The 24,399-nt window shown below is 33.3% G+C and overlaps 1 protein-coding gene across 1 annotated transcript in view; it reads left to right on the top strand.

The window, feature by feature from the left end:
• Positions 1-1,576: 1,576 nt before the first annotated feature.
• Positions 1,577-24,399, top strand: part of LOC129219748 (potassium voltage-gated channel protein Shaker-like) — a 112,333-nt gene continuing 89,510 nt past the window's right edge. Inside the window, exon 1 of the mRNA XM_054854041.1 lies at positions 1,577-1,683. Within this exon, the coding sequence (XP_054710016.1) occupies positions 1,595-1,683 (89 nt within the window). The 5' untranslated portion in view covers positions 1,577-1,594. The remainder of the gene's footprint in view (positions 1,684-24,399) is intronic.

The raw sequence follows: 24,399 nt of genomic DNA, 5'->3' as shown, positions 1-24,399 counted from the left end.
ATAAACACAATAACAAAATGTACCTAACTTCTTTTTTAAAGGTATATTGCACAAATTTCAATTGAATTGATTAAGCGACAAAAAAAAAAAAAAAAAAACGCTGGTATGGTAGACTAATTTATGCTTTGGAGCACTGAAAAATTAGTAGTTTGAAATATGTGATAGGTTTAAAGAAAAGTGGGAGAAAATACTTCAAAAGATATCTTTTAGTTAAAAAACGGTTATTATAAAAATAAAAATTGAATAGTCGAATGACATGTTTACATTACTAGAGGTCCTTCAACAAGATATTGATAACTGATGCGATAAAATAAATCAATTTATTTAAGAAAAAAATTGAGAAGTTGTCGTTACATATTCATAAAAAAGAACGAGTGTTATAACATTTACAACACTTATAATTTAGCATAAAGTTGAAGGAATTACACGTCATCATTTTCATTCCAAATTTGCGATATAAACTCAAATGTTATCTCATATTATGGTATGAGATGTTCAGAATATGTTAATTGGAAAAAACAAAAGGTAATTAAAATATATTTTACAATTTTTGCTATTTAATTTTTCCTAGACGTTAATATCAGCGGAAACAAAAAAGGGATAAAAAAAGGGCATTCTTAGAATTTGAAGGAGAAAAGAGGGCTGAAAAATGCATTCTGTATCCTCATATGCGAGAACTGGAATATTTTACTTGGAACTTAAGAAAGAGTATGGCAAAAAAATAACAATAAAAATAAAAGAACGTATGGAAAAAAATAATGCTGTTAAATGTATAAGTTAATGTATGTACTAGTGTAGGTAATTTCAAGTCAGATTTTCGTAAAACTCTTATAGTTGAACAAATAATTGCAGAAATATTTTGGCGTCTTATTAAAAAAGTGAAAATATTAATGATGTAGTAATTAATGACAAAGAAAAACAAAAATGGAGTATTTCAATATGATACAAAGAAGCGTAGTCACTGCAATAGATCATGTTTTTTTGCTTTAAAATCCAGAAAAATTTGCGAAAACTTATTTATTTCTCGAATTATAAGTTTTTAACAAATAATTAATTTTAAAGTTAGTAAATGTCTGCTTCAAATGTAGTTCAGATTTGTTATAACCAAGCACATGTTTTTTAATGATTAAAGTTGTTCTGTAGTTGTTGTTGATTATATTTTACGAGTATGATGTTTTAACTTGTAAATGTTTCAGTACGCAAAATAGATAGAAACAATTATTTTAATGAAGCTTTCAAAAGAATCATCAATGTGTCATAGTTTGCAAAAACATATCGATGTGTCAAAAGAGTGACTTTCGATTTTCCAACTGCGCAAATCAGCAAAGCAGGCTAAGTAAACAACGGTTCGTTGAATAATTGATTTCGCAGGGAAGAGTGCAGCGAAACGATTGAAAGTCAATTACAAGCGGAGTTTCTTGATTCCAGCACATGTGGTTCAAATCGATTTCAGATTAAAGATAAATTTAAAATCGAGTTAATGAAGGCCATTGATACTGTGTTAATCTTGATGGTTCTGGTGCGAATGTGTGGTTCACCAAACCCAAATCAACCAGTTTGACGTGTTCTTGGTTCAAGCAGCTACTTGTCCACCATGGCCACAGTAGGATTTTGGTCTCAGATGGGAACTTCTACGAATGAAACTCAATTACCACCAGAGTTTCTGCAGGATTATAATTATCAGTAAGTAGATTTTAAGTTTTAAGCTTATACATGCTAAGTTACTCTCGTGCATAGCATTTTACCTGAATGTTTCTATATGCAATACGTGAATACTAATTTTGTTTTTAATTAAAGGATTAATAAATTCATTTATAGAAATGCTACCATTTTTAAACCATATTACTTAAATCAATATTATCCTTTAATGCAATTATTTGGAAAACGTATTAATGATCTTATGACAGCGTCAATAAAATTACCTGTTTTGGATATTCATCTTATACTTATTTTTATAGTAGAAATAGGCAATTTTTGAACTTATATTCAATATTACAAGATTATATTATATAAAATAATACGTGCTTTGCATTTTAAGTGCGGTTTTCAATAAGCCATTTTGATAATTTGGAGGAACAGTTAAACCTAACAGTTAAACTAACCACTAAACATAACCATGAAAAGAAGTGGTCGTGGAGTTCGGAGGATTTTAGAATTATTCATATTGCTTTGCGGTAATCATATACAAACTGTTAATTACACATGGTATAGATATAAGCAAAACATAATGCAAGGATTTTTTGTTTAAATGTATGAACTATGAAACTCTTACTGGTTTAACTCCATGTTTTTTTCTTTATTTTTAATTGCAAAAATATAATGTGTCGTGATTAACTATACAGCCTTATGACCAGACCAGTTCGTAAAGTTAAGAAATACCCCAAAACGAAACAGTAGTAACATAATTCGGCACAGATATTCACGGAAAAATGGGGTGGAAGCATAATGTACTAATAATACACAGTAAACCATGAAGAAGCAAAACTTACTGTAAAATAAAGTCCAGCATTATTGGCGTGCTGTACCCGAGAAAAGGTTTTCTTGGGTGACTTTTGAACCAAAAGCTCACTTCTTTGAACTAAAAAGTGGGATTCTTGAATCCTAAAAGCACTTGTCTGCAATCGATTTGATAATTTGCTCTTGATATACATACATTGTTTACCATCGTTACTAGTGTTTTTTTTAAATCTAAAACATAAAACTCATTAAAACAAATTTGAAATTCAGTTTGCATATACTTTTTTCCGTAATGACATTCTAAGTAGGGGAATGTGGGGCAAAGTGAAATGGTTGAATATTTCCATAGTTTGCTGCGCCACCGATTTAGCAATATTTTGACTGTGTTCCTTAACATATTGTTGGTTCCAGTCAAAAAATGAATTTGAAACTCTAGAGATCTAGGTTCATAATGATATCGGTAATTTTCAAAATTTGATACACATATTGCAAGATTTTGTGGGTTACCAAAAATATTTTTCATTGTTATAAAATGATAAAGCGTTTGCAATTCACATTTTAAATATTTATTGAAATTTATTGATATCCAATGCGGGTTTTTTTGAAACTACAAATTTGCTCCCAAAAATTAAATATTTTATTCCAATGCAAATTTTAGTGCAAAATGAAGTATTCTTGCTTTATGTGCTGTAGTTTTCAGAACAAATTTCCAATTTGTTCAATTTAAAAAAGGTTAGCTATCTTAAATATTTCATTTTAGCCTACATTCTACACTAAGAAGAACAGTTTTTTTAGCGCTTATGCCCTGCAAAAAGGATTCCATGGGATTGTAATGCGCATTAGGTGTTATTTTAGCACCTATAGGCTGCCTACAAAAAGTATGACGCATGTTCATGCTTAAAAGTCATAAAAAAGCGAAATGCGTTTTAATTATAGACATTATTTTTTATATAAATTGAAAAGTTATATGTTTGTTGTTAATAAAGTTCCAATGTTCGCCATCAATTGTAAAAACAATAACATACGGGTTGTCGATTTCATGTCAGCTTTCGTACACGGCACACATATTTCCCAAGTACATCTGCATTTTTTTCTGGTTTTGCCATTATCCTAAACATATGATCTAAGGAAAACATCACATGAAAGGAAACATTGAAACAAATTATTAATAAAGCATAAACATTGTAATAATTATAATAATTATCAAAAAAGCAAGCGAAACACTAGATAGTTTCTTTATAGTCAATAAATAAACATCAAAACTTATTTATTCGCTATAGAAATGTTCCTATTATAGAAGTAATGAGTAATTCTATTTTTGTAAATCACATCTTTATGGATATTTTGATTATTTTATCAATTATATTGCGCCGATTGAACGTTTCAATTAGTTTAATTTCGGCAGAGTAAGTCAATTTATAATCTATATAATGATAGAACTGTCTAATTTAATATTGAAATTGATGGATTTTCTAAATTCAATGTTCTTATGCTGTAGTGTGTTGCTCGAAGAATAGAGGTGGGCAATATGTGGAACATTTTTTGAGTTCTTTAAATGTCAACACTGTTTGCCAAGGAATTCAATTCAGTATATACCCTGTAAATGTCTGTAGCTGAGCTCGGATTTTAAATTTTGCTCTTCCGTTAGTTCATTTGTATTGTTTATGTTATTTTTTGCTTCAATAAATTTTGTGCAGTTAATGTTGGCTTCATAGTATCTGTTCTCACACCGTGGCAGGATTGAGTTAGAAATGAAGTTTCGCGACAGGTATCAGGAGTTTTAGAGACACCCCATACAGAAAATGTTCTTATCAACTTTAAAACAAGTTTTATATGTTTAATTCAAAGCTTTAAGATCAAGAGTAAAATCAATCAATATTCCTTAGTACTCTACTAAGCAGTTGAATACAGAGGTTAAGGTACTAAAGTTCACAGATTATCCAATGTTAAATCACGTTTGCTAGTGAATCAAATTGGAGTCGATGATTCCAGTTTTAATCACTAGAAAAAAAGAACGAGCTGATGTGTGCATCACACGACTTCCTTTTACCCCAATTTAACGTCATTTCCCCATTACTGGCAATTTTAATGTGATTTAATAGTTTGCTCTCTAAATATATCACCAACAGTGGTCAAATTGAAACGATTGAAAAAAAAATCACCAAGTTGGCGACAAAACTTGGCGATTAAAAGACTGGCGATATATCGTCAAGTGTCCGCCACATTATAACACCACTTGAGTTTACATCGAAATTAACAATGATTCCCCCCCCCCAAAAAAAGGGGCAAAAGACCCCTTTAGAAACACCCGAATGCAACCAAAAGAGGAGGTACACAACTACACCTCACTAGGAGTCTACGTACTAAATTTCAACTTTCTAGGATATACCGTTCTTGAGTTATGCGACATACACACGCACATACACACATACGTAGTTCATACAGACGTCGCGAAAAAACTCGTTGTAATTGACTCTGGAATCGTCATTATGGATATTTCGCGTGTCTATACGTTCTTAGGCACTTATCCGCGTGTGGTCGAGTCGAAAAAAAAAAAAAACTCAATATTCATTCGGGAGTGAGTAAAATGAAAATTATGGTCGATTTTTCAGTGAAAATTTTTTTACGAATACAATACTTCCATTTTTGTAAAAGGGAGTAATAAATATCTTGTTTTACAAATGGAATACTATTATCTTAGGTTACTCCAAACTGCAGTCTGGATTTTTTTTGTTGCAGAGAACAGAATTGTTGAAATACAGTACAATTCCAATTATCCGAATCAATTGGGACCGGAGCCCCCCATTCGGAGAATCAAAAATTCTGATAATTGGGTTTCTTCTGGAAAAAGGTCTACGGTAATTAATTACTGTTTGTTTGTTGAAAATTGTAGAAAAATATATTTTGAAGCCAAAGAACTTGTAATTAATTAAATGAAAAGACAACACTTTTTCATGTTAAGTGCAATTACACGAGCTGTACATTAGTACATTACGAAAGTACTGTACTTTAAAATGAAGGTCATTGCTTCGTGAATATTTCGGTCAAAGTGTGAACTGTTTGACAAACATCGCGGAAGGAATAGCACATAGATAGAATCACTATTTTTTGAATCGCGGTAAGTTTCTATATTAATACTTTCTTTTCTGAAATTTTGAATGAGATTCAGGTAGTAAGAGTTCGAATAATTGAAGTTCTACTGCAGTTCGTTCTATAGTTTCAGTTGCAATAATCGAATAGTTGTAAAGTACATTTTATTATGAGTAAAATATAAAATTACATACAATCCAAATCCCTGTGAAGTAGATGATTCGATATGAATTTAATATTTAAAATTAGTTTGAATACGTAAACATAAACTAAGTATAAAAAATTGTTAGCAACAATAAGAAACAAACCCATCTTTTTTTTTTTTTTACAAAAATATAACATTTCTTTAAATATTTATCTTTATTTTCGCTTATCAGCTTATTAGCAGCCTGTTAGAAAATCTCCAAGAATTTAAATCACTGTCTTCAGACTTCGCCTTGGAAATTCTGTGCTTCCACTGTTATTTAGAGGGAGATGCTATTAAGCTAGTGCCATTTACGCGAATCCACTCTTTCTTTTATTTGCGTTTTATGGCCCCAGTGTAAGTCCCAGCAATGGAGCCGTTTTTTAAGGAATCAAATTAAGATTTTATTACGTCGTTTATCTTGCAGCTGTTGAGCTTTCGGGTTTTAGATGTAAGAAAAAACTTGATCCATTTTTTTTTCTTCGTTTTTCTTCTTAATTTGTTCTTTTCTTGATATGAAACTTAAATGTGTTTTGACATCGAAAGGTAAATGGTACAGTTCAATTCTTTTTGAAGTTATAAATTATTTTACTTTCTTGTTAAATTGGGGAACGAATCATACTTTTCTGTGAAGGTATCGCGGGAGATCTAGGAAAGACACAGTCACTTGAAAAGGAGCTAAGATCTACTCCCTTTGAAAATTTTGACTTGAAGAGCAGTTGGTTTTAAACAGGGCCGCAGAAAGCCAAGGTGGGACCCTTGTCAGTTATGTCGGTGGGCCCTTCCCTTCCCGCCCCCCCCCAAAAAAGAAGAAAGAAAAGAAAAGGGGGAAAAGAAAAAAAATGGGGGTGAAGAAGAAAAAAGGGGCGAAAAGAAAGAGGAAAAAAGAAGAAAAAAAGCGGGGGGGGGGAATCAAAACTGCTTTTTAGAAAACAATTAACTCTATTTTTAGTGCCACAACACTAAATCTAAAAGAGAAAATTTTACTTAAACCTTTACGTTTTTTTTCTTATTCGGAGTCCCTCCCCCCCCCCTCCCTTTTTTCGTTTTTCTTTCTTTCCTTTTCTTTCTTTTTTTTTTGTGTCAGTGTCGCCGGGCCCCTCCAAATCCGGTCATCTAGTTTCCGATTAGGCTGACATGGTCTCTTGTCTGGCCTGGTTTTGAAAATATATGTTTAATCGTTATTTTTCTCTTGCAATTGGTAAATGTACTTCTTTCTTTTAGAATTTTCCTCTTTCTTCAAGTCAAATAAACTGCATTTAACAGAAATTTATAAAATGCATAGGTTAATAGGCGAGAAAGTGAAATGGTGAAATACTTTGTTTTTAGCGCGAACTATCAGGTAATGTTTAACCTTGTAGTAAAACATGCAGAATTTTCCCGTCAGGAAAAGGTTGTCTCTGTAGATCAAAGCAATCGGTCGATAGCTGTTTTTAAAAATTGATGTTCAGATTGTAATATTTCGTTGTAATTCAAAAATTATTTCTGTTATTATAAAATAATAAAGGCATTTTAATTGAGACCTACTAATATTCAGTGCAGTATTTATTTTCTTAAGTTTGAGCTTATTTTTATTTCACAATTTATGTGCAATTAGTCAAGAGGATGCGTTGCAAAGTGGATGGGTCAAAGAGAAATAGTTCATATTCGTTTACTTATTCAATCATTTACTAAACCAGCTCCATATTAATTTACTTATTAAAGCATTTATTAAATGAGCTTCATATTAATTTACTTATTAAATCATTTATTAAATCAACACCATATTAATTCACTTATTAATTCATTTGTATTTCTTCCTTTAGTAATTCGATCATTAATTCATTCATTTTACTTATTTTCTTACTCATTCACTATTTTTTTCCATTCATTTATGTTTTCCCCTCTATAAATTTATTCATTAATTTATTCGTTTATTGTTTAATTATCTATTCATTTATTAACTCATTCATTTATTTATTTACTCATTCATTTGATTAAAAATATTTGTAATAATTAAAAGAAAGAATTTTATTAGAAAAACATTCTATTTTCCAACATTTGAGTCACTACCTTGCGCTGGACTCGGGACACTTGTGGGAGAAATATTGGAGAGCTCGGCACGGCACAGGATGAACGATCTATAGACTTACTGTAGTTTCATTTTTAGTGTTGTGTTCTTTTTTAATTTTGTTTTTTGTTCTTGTTTCTATGTTTGCTTTTTGTAACTACAGTTGTCTTTCAATTTACCATAAGAAATTAAAAAAAAAAAAAAACATTTTATTTTTTGCTTAGTCTCATGAAAAAAAATCGAAAATTATCCTTTTATTTGGAAGTAAAAATTAACTGTAACAAAAAACAAATGTGCTTCAATGTAAGTTTTATTATTACGTATATTTTTCTTTCTTTATATACCATAATTTTAAAAACAAATCTTCAATTCGTTCAATTTTAAACTATTAAGTTTTATTTACTATTTCACTTTGCCCAACATTTTCTTGCATATGGAAATAGGTTGGATGCCCATTTTCCTTTCCGAAACCATTAATAATCGTACTCCCTGAATATTTCGTAAATTTTTTATCCTTTAACATTTAGCTTTTTAGATTGGATTCTGTTAATAAGGTTTTTATTCATTAGTGTTATGCTTACAGAAATTTTACTATTTTTTGTCACATTTATGATTTTTTTAATATCAAATAATAAATGTTTGCTCATAAACGTAGTGCTTCAGTTATAGAGTAGTTCGGGGCAACTTTGAACATGGGGTGATTAATAAGGCTTTTATTTGTAAGTGTTGCGCTTAAATTTTACTATGTTTTGGCACATTTATGATTCTTTTAATACCAAATAATAAATGTTTGCTCATAAACGTAGTGCTTCAGTTACAGAGTAGTTCGGGGCAACTTTGAACATGGGGTGATTAATAAGGTCTTTATTCATTAGTGTTATGCTTACAGAAATTTTACTATTTTCTGTCACATTTATGATTCTTTTAGTATCCAATAACAAATGTTTGCTCATAAACGTAGTGCTTCAGTTACAGAGTAGTTCGGGGCAACTTTGAACATGGGATGATTAATAAGGTCTTTATTCGTTAGTGTTATGCTTACAGAAATTTTACTATTTTCTGTCACATTTATGATTCTTTTAGTATCCAATAATAAATGTTTGCTCATAAACGTAGTGCTTCAGTTACAGAGTAGTTCGGGGCAACTTTGAACATGGGGTGATTAATAAGGTCTTTATTCGTTAGTGTTATGCTTACAGAAATTTTACTATTTTCTGTCACATTTATGATTCTTTTAGTATCCAATAATAAATGTTTGCTCATAAACGTAGTGCTTCAGTTACAGAGTAGTTCGGGACAACTTTGAACATGTTGTGATTAATAAGGTTTTTATTTGTAAGGGTTACGCTTAAATTTTACTATGTTTTTCCACATTTAGGATTCTCTTAGTATCCAATAATAAATGTTTGCTCATAAACGTACTGCTTCAGTTACAGAGTAGTTCGTGGCAACTTTGAACATAGGGTGATTAATAAGGTTTTTATTTGTAAGTGTTATGATTACAGAAATTGTACTATGTTCTGACACATTTAGGATTCTTTTAATGTATCCAATAATCCTTGTCCAATAAACGTAGTGCTTCAGTTACAAAGTAGTTTTGGGCAACTTTGAACGTGGGGTGATTGAGACGAGTGCCGTTTTCATTCTGGTATATAAATTGTTTTAGGAACCTTTGAATAGTTGTTAGATAAAAATGTGAACTCAGTGCTCAGACAATTTTAAGAGAATCTACACATCTTTGAAAAATATATTTGGCTAATGTTGATTAAACGTGATTTTGTTCGCAATTAAATCTGTCTGGTGAGTGCAAACCTATTTCTGACTAAGTCCATGATGTCGTCCTTTTAATCTTTTTGGTTGTTATTTTACGTCAGTGTTAAAGTTTAGCATATGAGCATTGAACAACACTGGTCATCATTACCTTATTTTTTACCAGAATGTTATTTCTACTGTTATTTCAATCATAAATTCATTCTTGCATCGTTTTTTTTTTCTTTTTTAAGATGTTGCAAAACAATAAACGAAGTACAATTACCATCTCACTGAAAATGGAATTGTTATAGCATATGGGACTATTAAAATTTATGTTTGTTATCAGTTGATAATTGTATGAGTAGCTAAAGAGTCGAATATAGAAACCTCGTTCAAAAGTAGTTTTGACGTTTTTTACTAAACTTTTTTGCATTTAAAACGTATATAAACTATAGCTTTATTCAGTTCTCTTTCGAAGTCGGTTGTTTTTAATGCACTGAAAATTTCAAAACTCCGCCAATGTCGTTACTATGATAATGGCCGACCTTAAACAATCGATACAATAATATAATTACCAAAGTAATATTGCAACAAGTAAACTACTATTAAATCCCCCACCCTTTTTACTTCCTTTTACAAAAAAGGAAGTATTGTATTCGCGAAAACAATTTCACACACAAATTGACCTTAATTTCCATTTGACTCACCCCTGAATGGATATTGAGTTTTTTTTTTTTTTCGACTCGACCACACGTGGATAAGTGCCTAAGAACGTATAGACACGCGAAATATCCATAATGACGATTTCTGAGCTAATTACAACGAATTTTCTCGTGACGTCTGTATGTGCGTACGTATGTCGCATAACTCAAGAACGTATATCCTAGAACGTTGAAATTTGGTACGTAGACTCCTAGTGGGGTCTAGTTGTGCACCTCCTCTTTTGGTTGCATTCGGGTGTTTCTAAAGGGGTCTTTTGCCCCTTTTTGGGGGTAAATCATTGTTAATTTCGATGTAAACTCAAGTGGTGTTATTATTTGGCGGACACTTGGCGATATATCGCGAACATGGTGAAAAATTGGGCGTTTTTTTTTTCAAATCTGTTTTAATTTGGCCACTGTTGGTGATAATTTAGAGAGTAAACTATTGAATCACATTAAAATTGCCAGTAATGAAGAAATGACATAAAATAAGAGTAAAAGGAAGTCATGTGATGCACACATCAGCTTGTTTTTGAGGGGGAAAAAACCCTACAGATCAGCATAAATAATAACTCAAACTAGTGTCTTGAACGTAAAAAGCAAGCGCAAATTTTTATTTTATCATGGATTATAAAGTTCTGAGGTCAACAGAATTAAAATTCAATTATTACGAGCATCCTTTTAAAATTTCCAGAGGATTAAAATAAAAATCACTATTGACACAGTTCATATTGTAAACAAACCACAAAAACAAGTTCCAGAAAAAAAACCTCCAAGCGCACATTTAAGAAAAAGGAACCGATTTTTAACAATATTCAATAGATATTTAAAGAAAATGATACATAAAAAATATTTTTCGACACTGCATAAGAACTTAACAAGAAAAAAAAATTAAAGATCTGAATACGAATGTAGCTAAAACTAAATTGCTATGTGTCGCATTTATTTTGCATAGTGCTATTAATTTCTTCGAAACGGGTAGTTCTCTATGATTCCGAAGCGAGACAGTAATTTCCAATGCCATTTAAAATACTCAACGACTATCATCAATTACGCAAGTCTTTTGAGACATCCAAGATCAACATCTCCTCTTTCATGTCTTCAGCGGAAGCACTTTAATTCTTTGTTAGAAGACTTTCCCATTTAACTTCCGAGTTGCAAAAAACTTGGCTGCGCCTTGAAAAATCAGAACTTGGTGCATAATCATTCCTCCAATTAGAAATCGCATAGCAGTGTCTGTCCGTTGAAGAGTCAGCTGGAGTTGTCTCTCAGTTTAACTTTGTAGGAAGCATTCAAGTTGTTGACATTCGACAGGTCTTTTTCTCTAACTTGTTGGTTCTTTCTTTCCGAGTTGGAATGTTGGATGATGGCCAGAACAGCATCATCATTTGTTTTCAGTCAACCCATTAACTTCTTGTATAGTAAGTCAAAATTAAAGGAAAAAATCTGTGAATACGAGTTGCGACTATGATTTATCGAGTCTTAAGTGAACATGATGAACATTCGGTTTGGCTAAGCGTTGATACTTATCGATTTCGTTTACTATGTCGGTTGGGATTATTCAGTCGTATTTAGGTGTCCAGTTTGATACGAGAAAATGCAAGGCATTCTAAAATAATCAAAGAAATAAAAGCTACGTCAACCAAAGCAAATAAAATGAAATTTCATAAAATTAGTAAAGTATAGTTGCCTCTACTTCTCAAAACGAAGTTATTTTTTACAATAAAACGTTTCGTAAAATCTTTACTAATAATAAAGCTCAAAGTCTCTCTGTCTTGAGGATGTCTGTAGGATGTTTGGATCTGTGTGACGCGCATGGCTTCTGGACCGTTCGGTCGATTTTCATAAATCTTGTCACAAAGTTAGTTTGTAGCATGGGGGTATGAACCTCGAAGCGATTTTTCAAAAATTTGATTTTGTTCTTTTTCTATTCCAATTTTAAGAACATTTTCCGGAGCAAAATTATCATAAGATGAACGAGTAAATTACAAAATTATCATGACGTGGAATGGGAGAACGAATGAACATAGCCAATTAGCGAGACATTCGTCATCTATTATTTGTAAATATACAGTCGAACCGAATGACCTTTTAATTTTCAACTACGGGCAAAGCCGTGCGGATACCACTATTAAAAAATGTTTGAAAACTCTTCACTAAGTTTTCATCCTTCATGCATTTTGCAATGAGAAATATTTTCTTCTCGAAACGCAGATACATTCATAAACAAACTTAACATTATTTGAAAAACTGAAGTTGGATGTTCTTGCGAAAAAAAGCATACAATTTCCTCAACTACCATTTATCCTATAAATTAAAATTTTTTTAAAGAAAAGGAAAATTAAAATACTGCGTTACTTTGATGTAACTAAATTCTGTACCTCAATCAGAGTGACGTAAGTCCAAAAATTGCGATTTTCCGTTTATTAGTACATTGTATGTATGTAGAAGCCTATTCCGCATTGAACTATGCACACTTAATTCTTTTTTAAAAAAATCTTTTCAATTTTTTATGCGCCAGAAAAAGAATTCTTCCTCTCTCCTCAAAAATTAAATACGTCACATAATATTATCATGATGTGACTTACAGCTTTCTGGCTCAGAGGTACAGAATTGTTCAGTAACTTTGCATCAAAAGCATAAGCATTAATAGTAGACATCGCTTTCAAAAAATAAAATAATAAAATATGTAACAAATCAATAAATAAAATTTTTAAACATGTAATTCGATTGATAAATTTAGTGTAAAAGCATGAACACGAGAACACATTTTGTTTTTAGTTTTACAAAATTCCTATGAAAATCTTTCTAAAAATATTCTCGCAAACTAAAACATTCTCAGCGCAAATAAAGTAACTCAAATCCTTCATCGGGTGTCGAGTCTCCACAGCTCTTTCAAATCATAAAAGTTAACCAATACTATAATGTGCACTTCATATCATTCAATTATTTCTATAATTACGTTATTTTTCCTTTTTTTTTTCTTTTCTTTTTCTTTTTTTTTCTCTGTTTCTTTTGCTCCTTTTTTTTGCTTCCTTTTACAAAAAAGGAAGTATTGTATTCGCAAAAAAATTTTCACTCAAAAATCGACCTTAATTTCCATTTTACTCACCCCCGAATGAATGATTAGTTTTTTTTTTTTTTCTTTTTTTCCGACTCGACCACGCGTGGATAAGTGTTTGAGAACGTATAGACACGCGAAATATCCATTTTGACGATTCCAGAGTTAATTACAACGAGTTTTCTCGTGAAGTCTGTATGTGCGTATGTATGTCGCATAACTCAAGAACGGTATGTCCTACACTGTCAAAACTACGGGTGCCTTTGATTAACTATTTGGCTCCCTGGGGTGAAAACACGGGGCCTCAGGGTGCAATAGAGGCTAGGAAATGTGATCAAGGTGAATGACGCTAATAAATGTGAAAACGTACCTCCTAAATGCATGGGTGAAACGCTGGCGCATGCGCTCTCCGCTCTGACATCATTCAACCACAATCAATGGCGGACGCAAGAATAACTACCCACATGCACTTTCCCATTGAATGAAGTACGAAATTGGATTAAAACTCATAAGTTTCTGCGACTTACTCTTCAAAATTTCGCGTAAGTACAGGCATTTGATCATAGTGTAGCTTTTAAGGCTTTCGAACATATTTAAAAGTGTTTCAAAGATCAAAGGTACGTTGATTCTTCAGTTAGCATTTATGTACAGTTGCTATTTCTATCATGCATAAATTTTACCTAAAAATAGCTATCAGCACCGGATAAGTAACATTTAATAATCAAAACGTTTAAATTAGATGATATTTGAAAAGTTATTTCAATTATTAATTTTGACTATGTGATTTTACTTGCTTGTATTGTCAACAATCTTGTGGATTTTTAACTAAGAGATTTATTGTTAGCAATGTGATGCACTCAGCAAGTGAACGGAAACTCGAATTACGATGATGCAAATAGCAAAAACATAAAAGCACGAAAAAAAAAAGGAAAGCGGATTGAGAAAAAGAAATTTCTTCTCCGTCTCGATTTTTTTAAATTTATTATCTCGTGTCTAAGTTAAGTAGCTTTCCTCGGCTTTATTGCTTAAAGCGAATGACTGAGCTTTTTTCGTCACTCTTAATAGTAGGAATGAATAACTCGTTAGAATTTGTTTTGGCTTTTAATTTATCGAAAGACTTGTGCTCTTTTATATTCTATACGGATATTCAAATGTCGAATCATATATACGTACGTTACTAATATGGTGCTCTTGATTAAAATTACGAACGTGATGAAACGATTTTATTTTTCCATGATTGCAATATAATTGAATATTTATTGTTCGTGTAAATGATTTACAAATAGTACCTACGCTCTTCATTTTCGGTATGATCGTGCTGCAGTAAATGCCAATAACATATTAAAATTACTGAGCAATCCAAGTGGACAGGGGCGGACTGGCCACGTGTGAGATGTGGAAAATTCCACATGGGCCGTCCTTAGCTCGGGCCGTTTTCTGTGCATTCAATGTGTACGTACCGTGTTCCTCAATTTAATTTTTTTAAAAAAGTTCTTAGCTAGGCCGGCCGTTCTTGTGTCGAGGGCTGCAGCCAGAACTGCTCTTTTTTGGGTGGGGGGGGGAGAGGAGGACGGCCGCTCCTTTTCCCTTACTCTGTTCTTGCCTAACTATTACTGTATCTTGTTACGTAGGGAAAACGAAACAATGTCTTTGTTGGGTGGTCTTCGTCCGAAGCGAAGCCTTCAGGGTCCACGCGTATCTGTTCGGGATTGATGTTTCCTGGAATTCTAGTAAGGAGTTTTATTGGGGGTGGGGATCTTTTTTTGTGGCCATCTGAGACGATCTGAGACTGTCTGGGAAAGGATTACGTTGAACCTTTTTTCCAATGAAATAAAAGAAAGGCGCCATCCTAAGAATAGAATGTATAGGAGCAAAACGTCTGCTAAAAAACTTTTTTTTTCCCTTTTCATCCTTCGTTTTTTTTTTTTTTTTTTTTTTGTTATGTTTCCCAACACTTTGCAACATATAGATCCATGACTTTCTCAACCAATTAGACAATTTTGAAATCTCCTCAATTTCGTCTCCGAGGAAAAAAACGAGTCATTTGTTATACACCGTATGGACTGCTCAATGGGATTGAATGTGTTTTAAATCCAACGGTGACAAGATTTTTTTTTAGGTAAGTTTAATATTTTCAATCATCATGTGTTTTTTATTTTATTTATTTTTTGTCATCAGCACTTTAAATAATAAGAACTTGAAGTATCGGTTATAATTATAACAAATTGACGATGTTACACAAAAATGGGTCAACCCACCAAGCAGTACTTTTGAGTAAATTGAGTTCTAAGCTGAACTTCATAGATGGCATATTAATTCAGAATTCGACTGGAATCGTCTTTGTATCCCCGTAGTGTATCAGTTTATCTGCCAACCTATGTGAATAACTCATTATTTTTTGGAAAATTTTTGTTGGGTAACTCATTTTTGTATAACACCGTCCAAATCATCTATTTTCGTTTAGCAAAGATAAAATTCACAAAAGTACAAACTGTATAAATATTTAAAACAGTGATTTCCAACATTTTCTTATCCGTCGCCCCCCTTACCTTTTACTCCCTTTCCTTGAAAAAAAAAACAAATTTTAGAGCAACGTAAAATCGATATTAGGTATTTTTTGCGTATAGTGAAACCTGTGTAAGTTGACCACTCGCGGTACAGTACTTTGGTGGTAATTTAGACCGGTGGTCGACTTATAAAGGGCAGTAATGATTTTTTGAAATATTTTTTGTCATTTCTGGCACCGTGTATTCATTTTTCGAGGAATTCACCCTCATTATTCTTTCTGTTCAACTAACTTTCATTGTTTAACATTATTGAAAGTGAAACCATAATTAAAAATACTATTCAAATAGTTGTGTTATTTTTTCCTTGTTTTAAACTATATTAGACACCGTAGTTTTAGAAATTCCATATCTGCCAGTTAATTTTCTCTGGCTTTCTCCTTTTTCAATTCATTTTAATATTTCATACTTTTTATTAATTTCAAGTTCAACTAACTTTCTTTTTGAAGCCTTTTTATGTAACACTTATAGCACAAAGAGCAACAATGTGTTTTGACTCTCTCAGTTCATAAAGGCTAAATTAAAATGTCCTATATCTTAATCCCTTGCACTTGAAATAAGCCAGAAGGGCTCTTTAGCAAGCCCATATCTGCGTACCCGCAGTGCTGGGGGATCACTTCCTCAAGGGGGCTAACGGCCCTAGAAATTGAAGAAAAAAAAGAAGAAAAAAACTAGCACTAAGACTTATTAACTTTACAAATAGACACTGCTGGCCACTAGGGAGATGCCCTACTCATTTTGTTGCAGTGGGCCCAAAATGTACAGATCCGGGCCTTAGCACAATTCCAGTATTGCCACAACCTATTGCAACTGAAAGAAAACACTTTGTACTTTTCTACTAACATCTATTTTTATTGAACAGAGTACAAAAAGCTATCTCAAATAGAACAACAATTGAAAAACAAGTTTGGAGAAAAAGAGCAGCATTAGCTGAATGCTGCTGTTTAGTTAGTAAAATGCTAGTCCGTCATCTAAGCATCAAAAACATTCTTGGAAAGCTATCAAATAAAAATAATAATACAATAATAATAAATTAATAAATAATAAAATAAAATAATTTACTGAAGAAAGTTTTAAAAAATAAACCAAGTGGTAAACTTACAAAGGGTTTTTACAATACTCCAAACCAAATTTGGCGTACATTAGTGGTTAAGATAGACAGGTGGTCAAGTTACAAAGGTTTTCCTTCATTATATAAGATAGGACTAATTCCGTTCCTGACAAAAGAGGTCAACATAGACAGGTGGTCAACTTACAAGGGGGGGGTCAACTTTACACAGATTTTAGTGCGCTTAATTTTAATTTAAAGCCTAAATACTGTACCAAATTTATCCACTTATTGTTACACACATTTTTTATGTTTTTTTTTACAAGAGTAATTAATTTTTGAAGGGAGATAATAAGCTAAGATTATTAATATACTTTTCAAAGACAGCAGAACATTTTTTTTTCCTTTTTTTTTTGGTATAAAATTTAGGATTTGGAAGAATGAAAAACTTTGGCAGTTTAAACTTGAAGAAAAAAAAAAGAAGAGAGAATGATTTGTCCCGGTATCCAGAACCTGTCCTGAGTACAATTCGTATGCTTGTCCAAGATATGAGGATGTGCATGGCCAGTGGCGCACACAAGGGAGGGGTCCAGGGGGTCCGGACCCCTCCCACAGGTCTTGTTTTTTCCCCGATTGATTACGGTTCTATGTATTTTGTACGTAAAATATTTCCAAACAAAGATAACAATAATTTCAGTTCTAATAAATGAAAAAATAAAATCGTTATGCTAAAAGATTTTCAAAAATATTGTGCACTTTTCCTACAACAAATGACCTAAAAGAAGTAGAATGGTGATTATAAATGAATACACTATAATAACGATGTTTTTAGTTAAGTATTTATAGATTAAAATGATAATCTATGAACTTCTATAACCATATGCTGCTTCTACAACGATGAATTTGCGTTGCTGAATCCATTTCTTAACTATAAGAAAAGTAAAAGCGTAAAATTATTTTGCTTTCTGTTAATTTGTTTAAGTATGTTTCATTACAAAATGCTAATTATTTATTCAATAGTTTATTTTTTACTGTTTTCCGTTCTCGCGAATCGACAAAATCAAGTCAATATGTTTAACGACGTATTGGGTCATATATGAAAATGAGGCTTTCGATCTTGGACCCTCCCCTTGCAAAATTCCTGTGTGCGCCACTGTGCATGGCCCTCCTGAACTTAATTCATTCTCTTTTGAACTCATCTAAATCTACGTTAAAACCAAGGGCTCGAGGAGGAGACCGCGATCCCCCCCCCCCCCTCCCAAGTGTATATCCCATGATTTTTACTTTAGTTCTCAGAACCTGACAAATAAATTTCATTCACTAGATAACATTTTGAGAGATACCTTTGAAAATCAGTTTTCTCACTGAGACAAATGGTGACTTTTTTTTTTTTTTTTTTTTTTTTTGTAGAGTAATTCGGGCTTATCCGATATTTCCAATCAGTTGTCACTGTCTCATGATCTGTGATGTATTCATTCTGAACGGATATATTACGTTTGGTTTACATGAAATTTTTCATTAGTTTGAATACGTACAATACAATTTTAAGAAAAGACCTTTTAAAAAAAGAGTTTTTTCTAAAGAGTAAATAGTACCGCTCATGGCCATATGAGGTAGTGAGAAGCAAAGGGATGCAAGAGGCAAAATTAAAAATTTGGAGATAACCAGTACAAATGGTAGGTGGACCCCTCCTCTGTCTTGGGGCAAGAGATAGTACTATAGCAGCCAGGCCCGTGTCCAGATTTTCATAAAAGGAGGGGTTTTAATCTTACCTACGGGAGGGGGAATTGAACCCCCCGCAACCTTTAGTTTACGACAAACTGCCGATCCCAGTATGGCGTTTTTACACCTGGAAGGGCTGCTGAACCCCGCCCCCCCCCCCCCTTTTTTTTGAGAGAGATAGTTTTGGCTGCGCAGGTGACCAAAGTAATCCTTCATTTTACAGGTTCGCTTTAATCAAATCTTGTTTGTTACTTTTTAATTAAACCTGCTTACTACGCGGCACATTGCAATAAATATTAAAATGTCTCCACAAATTCTTTTATAATGTAGAATGTATACCAGGTTTCAGGGCCGTCGAGAAGGGGGGGCAAGCCTATGCATTGCATAGGGGCCCGTGAGAGATTTGGGGGCCCGCGAAGCGGGCCTTTGAAAACGAAAAATCCCTCCCACCACTTTTTCCTTTCTTTAAAAAAGAAAAAAAAGAAAAGAAAAGAAAAAGCTTTTTAGTTTGAAGAAACTCTTTCTCCTAGAGATTACAAGTTTTCAAGCTTGCAAGTTCGAAGTGAGAATTTTTTTTTGTCCTTACCTTCAGAGCCCACTATCGACTCTATCAACCAAAAATAAATATGATTTTTTTTTCTTTTGTGTAAATTACAAGGCTAAAAAAAACAAAAAAAAAAACGCTTATTTCTGAAAGATTACCAGAATTGTAGTGAAATAGACAAGGGGTAAAAATGAAAAAAAAAAAAAGCGCTTGCATTTTTAGCGTTCGAGACTTAAAACATTGGCAAACACCTCAGTTTGATGAAATATTTTAAAATATGTATTGATTTGAGTTTTAAATTCAGTGATACAAAATGAAACTAATTCTAGCGTTGTTTCAAAAGTAAAAACGATTGCCTAATTTGGGAAAACATTTTGGACGAAGCATTTCTCATCAAATGTTTAAAAAGGAAAGGGGCACTGTTATGTCACTCAAGGGTGCCCACCTAGGGGGGGGGGAGCAGGGCCATTAAATTTCTTTTGGGGAGGGGGTGCCCTTTCTCTTGGGGGGGGGCTCCCCTGTGTCACTGTATTAATTAGAGTCAGGGTTGAATTTACCATTAAGCTAAACAAGCTATAGCTTTAGGTGAACTTCCCGAATGGTAAGAGGGTGTTACTTTCTCATTAGTATCTATTTTTTAAATATTTCCACCATTTCTTTTAAAGAATTTTATGCATTGTTTAATCTAGATAATTTTTCAATTGATTCAGCGTTGTGTTTGTCGGTAGGTAAAAGGGATAATCAAAACTAACGGGGTCGAAAAATAAAATATGTAACCGAAAGTCGATGTGAGCAAGTGATAGACTTTGTGTCATATCGTTTCTTCTCTCTCGCTTTTCCTCTCTCAGCGGCGTACGCAGACAAATCAGTTCGGGGGGGGGGGGGGGGCTGAGCTCGAAAGTCTTTGAGCTGGGGGGGGGGGGGATACTTATGAACTGTAGCTAAGAAAAGTTCATGTATCGCTTTTCTGATATCAATACGAATGTAAGATTTCAAAAATACATCATAAAAAAAAACTTGTTCTTTATTATAATTTTTATAATTAATTTTGAAAATTTCCGGGGGGGGGGGCTGTAGCCCTATCAGCCCACCCCCTGGGTACGCCACTGTCCTCTCTGTCAATAAATATCAACGATTTGTTGAACCAAGGGCAATTTTTCTTTTGTATTGCCTTAATTTGCAAAAGAGTGCATAAGTTTAAAACATTTCTGTATTTTGTTCTCCTATTTTTGCTGATTTTTTGTAGTTCGAATTACCTCTTAAAAGACCTCAAAATGCAGAATTTTTTTAATGCATTTTTCAAATACATTTACGGGGGAGAAACGACCGGACCCCCTCAAATTTGAGGTATTCTACCTTCAACTCAAAGGAGGTCCCTGTATAACTGTCCTGAAAACCCTGCTCGTCCAAGGTTAAAAAAAAAAAAATAAATAAAAATACAGTATAACAAAACATTTTTTTAAAAACACATTCACGGCTATATCGCTATATGTGCCAGAGGAAAACACATAGTTGGGAAAAAAACTTAAAAAATAGCCTGTTTTGCCACTAATATAATGTTGTCCGTGCTACGAAAAAGGTCCCCCATACTTAAACTAGCCTAGGGCCCACTAAGTCAAAATCCAGCCCTGTATACTAGAATCTCTTTTTAATAACATTACAAAGTTTGATTAAGAAGAAGCACAGCAAAGCAATTTTAATTGAGAAAAAAAAAACTTTCAGTTAAAAAAAAGAACAAAAAAAACCTTTTTATTAGACCTAGACCCATTGACAATATTTAGGATATTTATGTAAAAGCAGAGCGAAGAAAGAGGAGATTCAAGTAAAAAGTTAGGGGCCCTGAAGAAAGTTGCATAGGGGCCCATTAATCCTGTCGACGGCCCTGCCAGGTTTTATGTCCTAAATAACTGAAGTAATGCTTAATAAACTAAACAAAAAAGAGGTTATTGCAAATGCAAATTACATTACCAAACACCATCACTAATGCATTTTCATTGCTAGCACACATGCTAAATTCATCATAACCTCCTTACAATAAGCAATACTAATGCTTTGCATTGATAGATCATTCAGCAGTTCTTCCATCTCAGTTTTTCCTAAATATTATTTCAGTTGATCAAGCTTTAACAGTTATAAATTGCAGAAAAACTTAAGAAAAGAGAGAAAGTTAAGAAACCCCCCCCCCCCCCGCTGAACACAAACTTTACATTAAAATTAATTTAAGCCAAAAAAGAAAAAAAGAAAAACATATATTTTCTTGGTAGGTGCCGCTGTACAGCATGATTTAGAAAAAAATTCAATGAAAGCATACCTAGAATGTAATCTTTATGCGAGTTTTACTCAAAACTTGAAAATGTCTAGTTACACCCCTTTGCTTCTCACTGCCTCAACTGTATTACGTTTTGTTTTAAATAAGTTTTTTTTCACTTTTACATAAACGAAATACTCTTAAATGCGGATTTTCAAAGAAGCCACACAGTTTTCACAGTGGTTTTTTATTGCGTAGAGCAATTTAAGCTTGCAAATATTTTTGAGAAAGTTAGATCCTTGAAATATCATCTGTATATTATGGGCGTTTGCTGTATGCTTAGTTTAAATCAATCTGCCCACTAGTTTGCTTGAAATGAAAAGTTAAATAAGGATTTCTGAAAAACAAAAAAAAAAAAATCTTGGTATTTCAGCGGAGGGAGAAAAGTGAGGAGGTGCTGGAGGAACCTTTTTTTTTTTTTTTTTTTTTGAAAAATCACACTAGAAACTTTTTAGGTTTGGAAAACTACAGCCAAACCTTTTTAGATGGGGCCGGCATGAATTTTTTTTTCCACATTAAAAGTTTAGGGCCAGTCCGCCCCTGCAAGTGGATGTACGAAAATTTGTGCACGGAAGACAAATTTAAGTCATGAACACTTCTAAACTCTGTTCGAAAGTTGAAATGTGATCGAATGCCTTAAAGTACAAGTTTTAATCATTTTCAAAACTATTCAATGTGGAAAATGTACCAAGACTTAGTTTTTTATAACTCAAAATAGTAAATAATAATGTATACAATTTTTTACGAAAATGCAAACAAAACCGGAGGGGAAGGGGGGGGGGGCTCAGCAACAGGAAACAGAGGGTGCCGTTTTTCACCGCGGTGCACGCTGGGTGAAGGGTGCCGGTTTTTCGCCCGTGTTAAGGGTGCAATTTCGTCACCGTAAAGAGTGCCGCTGGTGAACAAGCTTTTCACCCTTGAAAAGTGCCAAATGCAACCTGTAGTTTTAACAGTGTAGAAAGTTGAAATTTTGTACGTAGACTCCTAGTGTAGTGTAGTTGTGCACCTCTCCTTTTGGTTGCATTTAGGTGTTTCTAAAGGGGTCTTTTGCCCCCTTTTTTGGGGGAGGAAATCATTGTTAATTTCGATGTTAACTCAAGTGGTGTCATAATTTGACAGACACTTGACGATATATCACCAGTCTTTTGGTCGCCAAGTTTTGTCGGCTTTTTTTGAGCAATCACGATTGCTTATTGTTCTCATTTGACTGTTTTGATGTCCTATCTTTTTATTTTCTCACCGCCACCCTCCGCACCCTGTCACCGTCGACCGGGTCCTCACGATGCTGCTCCTATAGCGAAAGCCGTCTCCAGGTTGCATCCATGTCCTACACACGCGCATACATACGCAGCTACACACATACACACACATCTACCCACACATTCATGCCTGCACACTGACACAAACACATGCCTACACACACATACACATACCCTCCCACACACACATACACACATTCATATACACAACTACCCACACACTTATGCCAGCAGACAGACAAACACGCATGTCCACATACACATACCCCTACACACAAACACACATACCCCCACACACAAACACACACGCCTACATACACACACTTGTGATTGCGAAAAGCATAATTTGAATTCAAGATGTCAAAATTCAAATTATTTTTTTTTTTTAATCTGGTCACTGTTTGGTCACTGTTGGTGATATTTAGAGAGTAAACTATTGAATCACATTAAAATTGCCAGTAATGGGGAAATGACAATAAAATGGGGGAAACGAAGTCATGTGATGCACACATCAGCTCGTTGATCTTGCATTGTTGAGTGTTTCTTCTTTTTGTGGTTTAAAAAACGCTTCGGTGGTGAATGGGAAAGTACTTGATAATACGGTCATTTATTTGATACATGACTGATGCATGTCTGTGCAATGTAAGATTTATATTTAAACAAGCTCTGTCGTCCGACTTCGCACGGTCTATGTAGAAACTAAAAGTTATATCAAGTGACGCGTGTTCAAAAATAAGGCTTAAATAATGGGGGGGAAACAAAAATGCTTCAAAATTTCCCGTCAAAATAATGACCGAAGTCCCTAAAAAATCCCATCAAAACTTGAACTTTAGTCCTCAAAAATCCTCGACAGAAAAAGTGTTATTGTTTTCAAATAATATTAACTTCCTTTTTTTGAAACCGCATAGTTGAACCGTTTATTTCAAAAACCAGCCACGCAACAAACTCTAAAATTTCAAAAAAAAAAGCATTTTAACCTTCATCTTAAAATTTTTCGATAAGGATTACAATGTTTTAAGCTAAAAAGGATACATATTTAGGTATATTTCTTTCAATAACAATGTTGTAATCATCATTGAAAAATTTAATATGGTGATATAGATCTTTTCCAAAACTAAACAATTTTGAATTTTGTCGCTTGACTGTTTTTTTTAAACTAACGATTCAATTATTTTCGGAAGAAAGAGCCATTCAATACCATTTTTGGACTAGAAGCTAAAGTTCGAACTGTTCGGTACTTTTTTGTCGCGCAACTCCCCCCCCCCCCCTACATTCCTTCACGGATGCCTTGAGAACTCGCTTATGTATCACATGATTCTTAGCTTAAGTGAAATTAAAATCCGAATTGAAGTAAACAATTATCTTCAATTGGAAAACGTCCGAAATCAACTGCAGCGTATTACACCCAATGTTTGATTGTAAAAAAAAGCTGTGTTTCGACGACAATAGTTGTTACCGCAATGTGCAGCACTAATGATACTATTTTGATCAATGGGATCATTTATCTTGGACGAAATTGTCCAACCGAGGGAACATGTTAAGGAAAAGTTTGATAAATCTACAGGAGGAGGGAAATTTTCGTACTCGGTATAATTAACTGTCTGTATGTTTACAATGGCTCCATGTGAACAAGCGCCATTTTGGAGGAGTATTGTTCCT

This window comes from Uloborus diversus, chromosome 4, assembly GCF_026930045.1.
Source record: "Uloborus diversus isolate 005 chromosome 4, Udiv.v.3.1, whole genome shotgun sequence".
Classification (NCBI taxonomy): domain Eukaryota; kingdom Metazoa; phylum Arthropoda; class Arachnida; order Araneae; family Uloboridae; genus Uloborus; species Uloborus diversus.
This window is presented reverse-complemented; position numbering and strand designations above follow the sequence as displayed.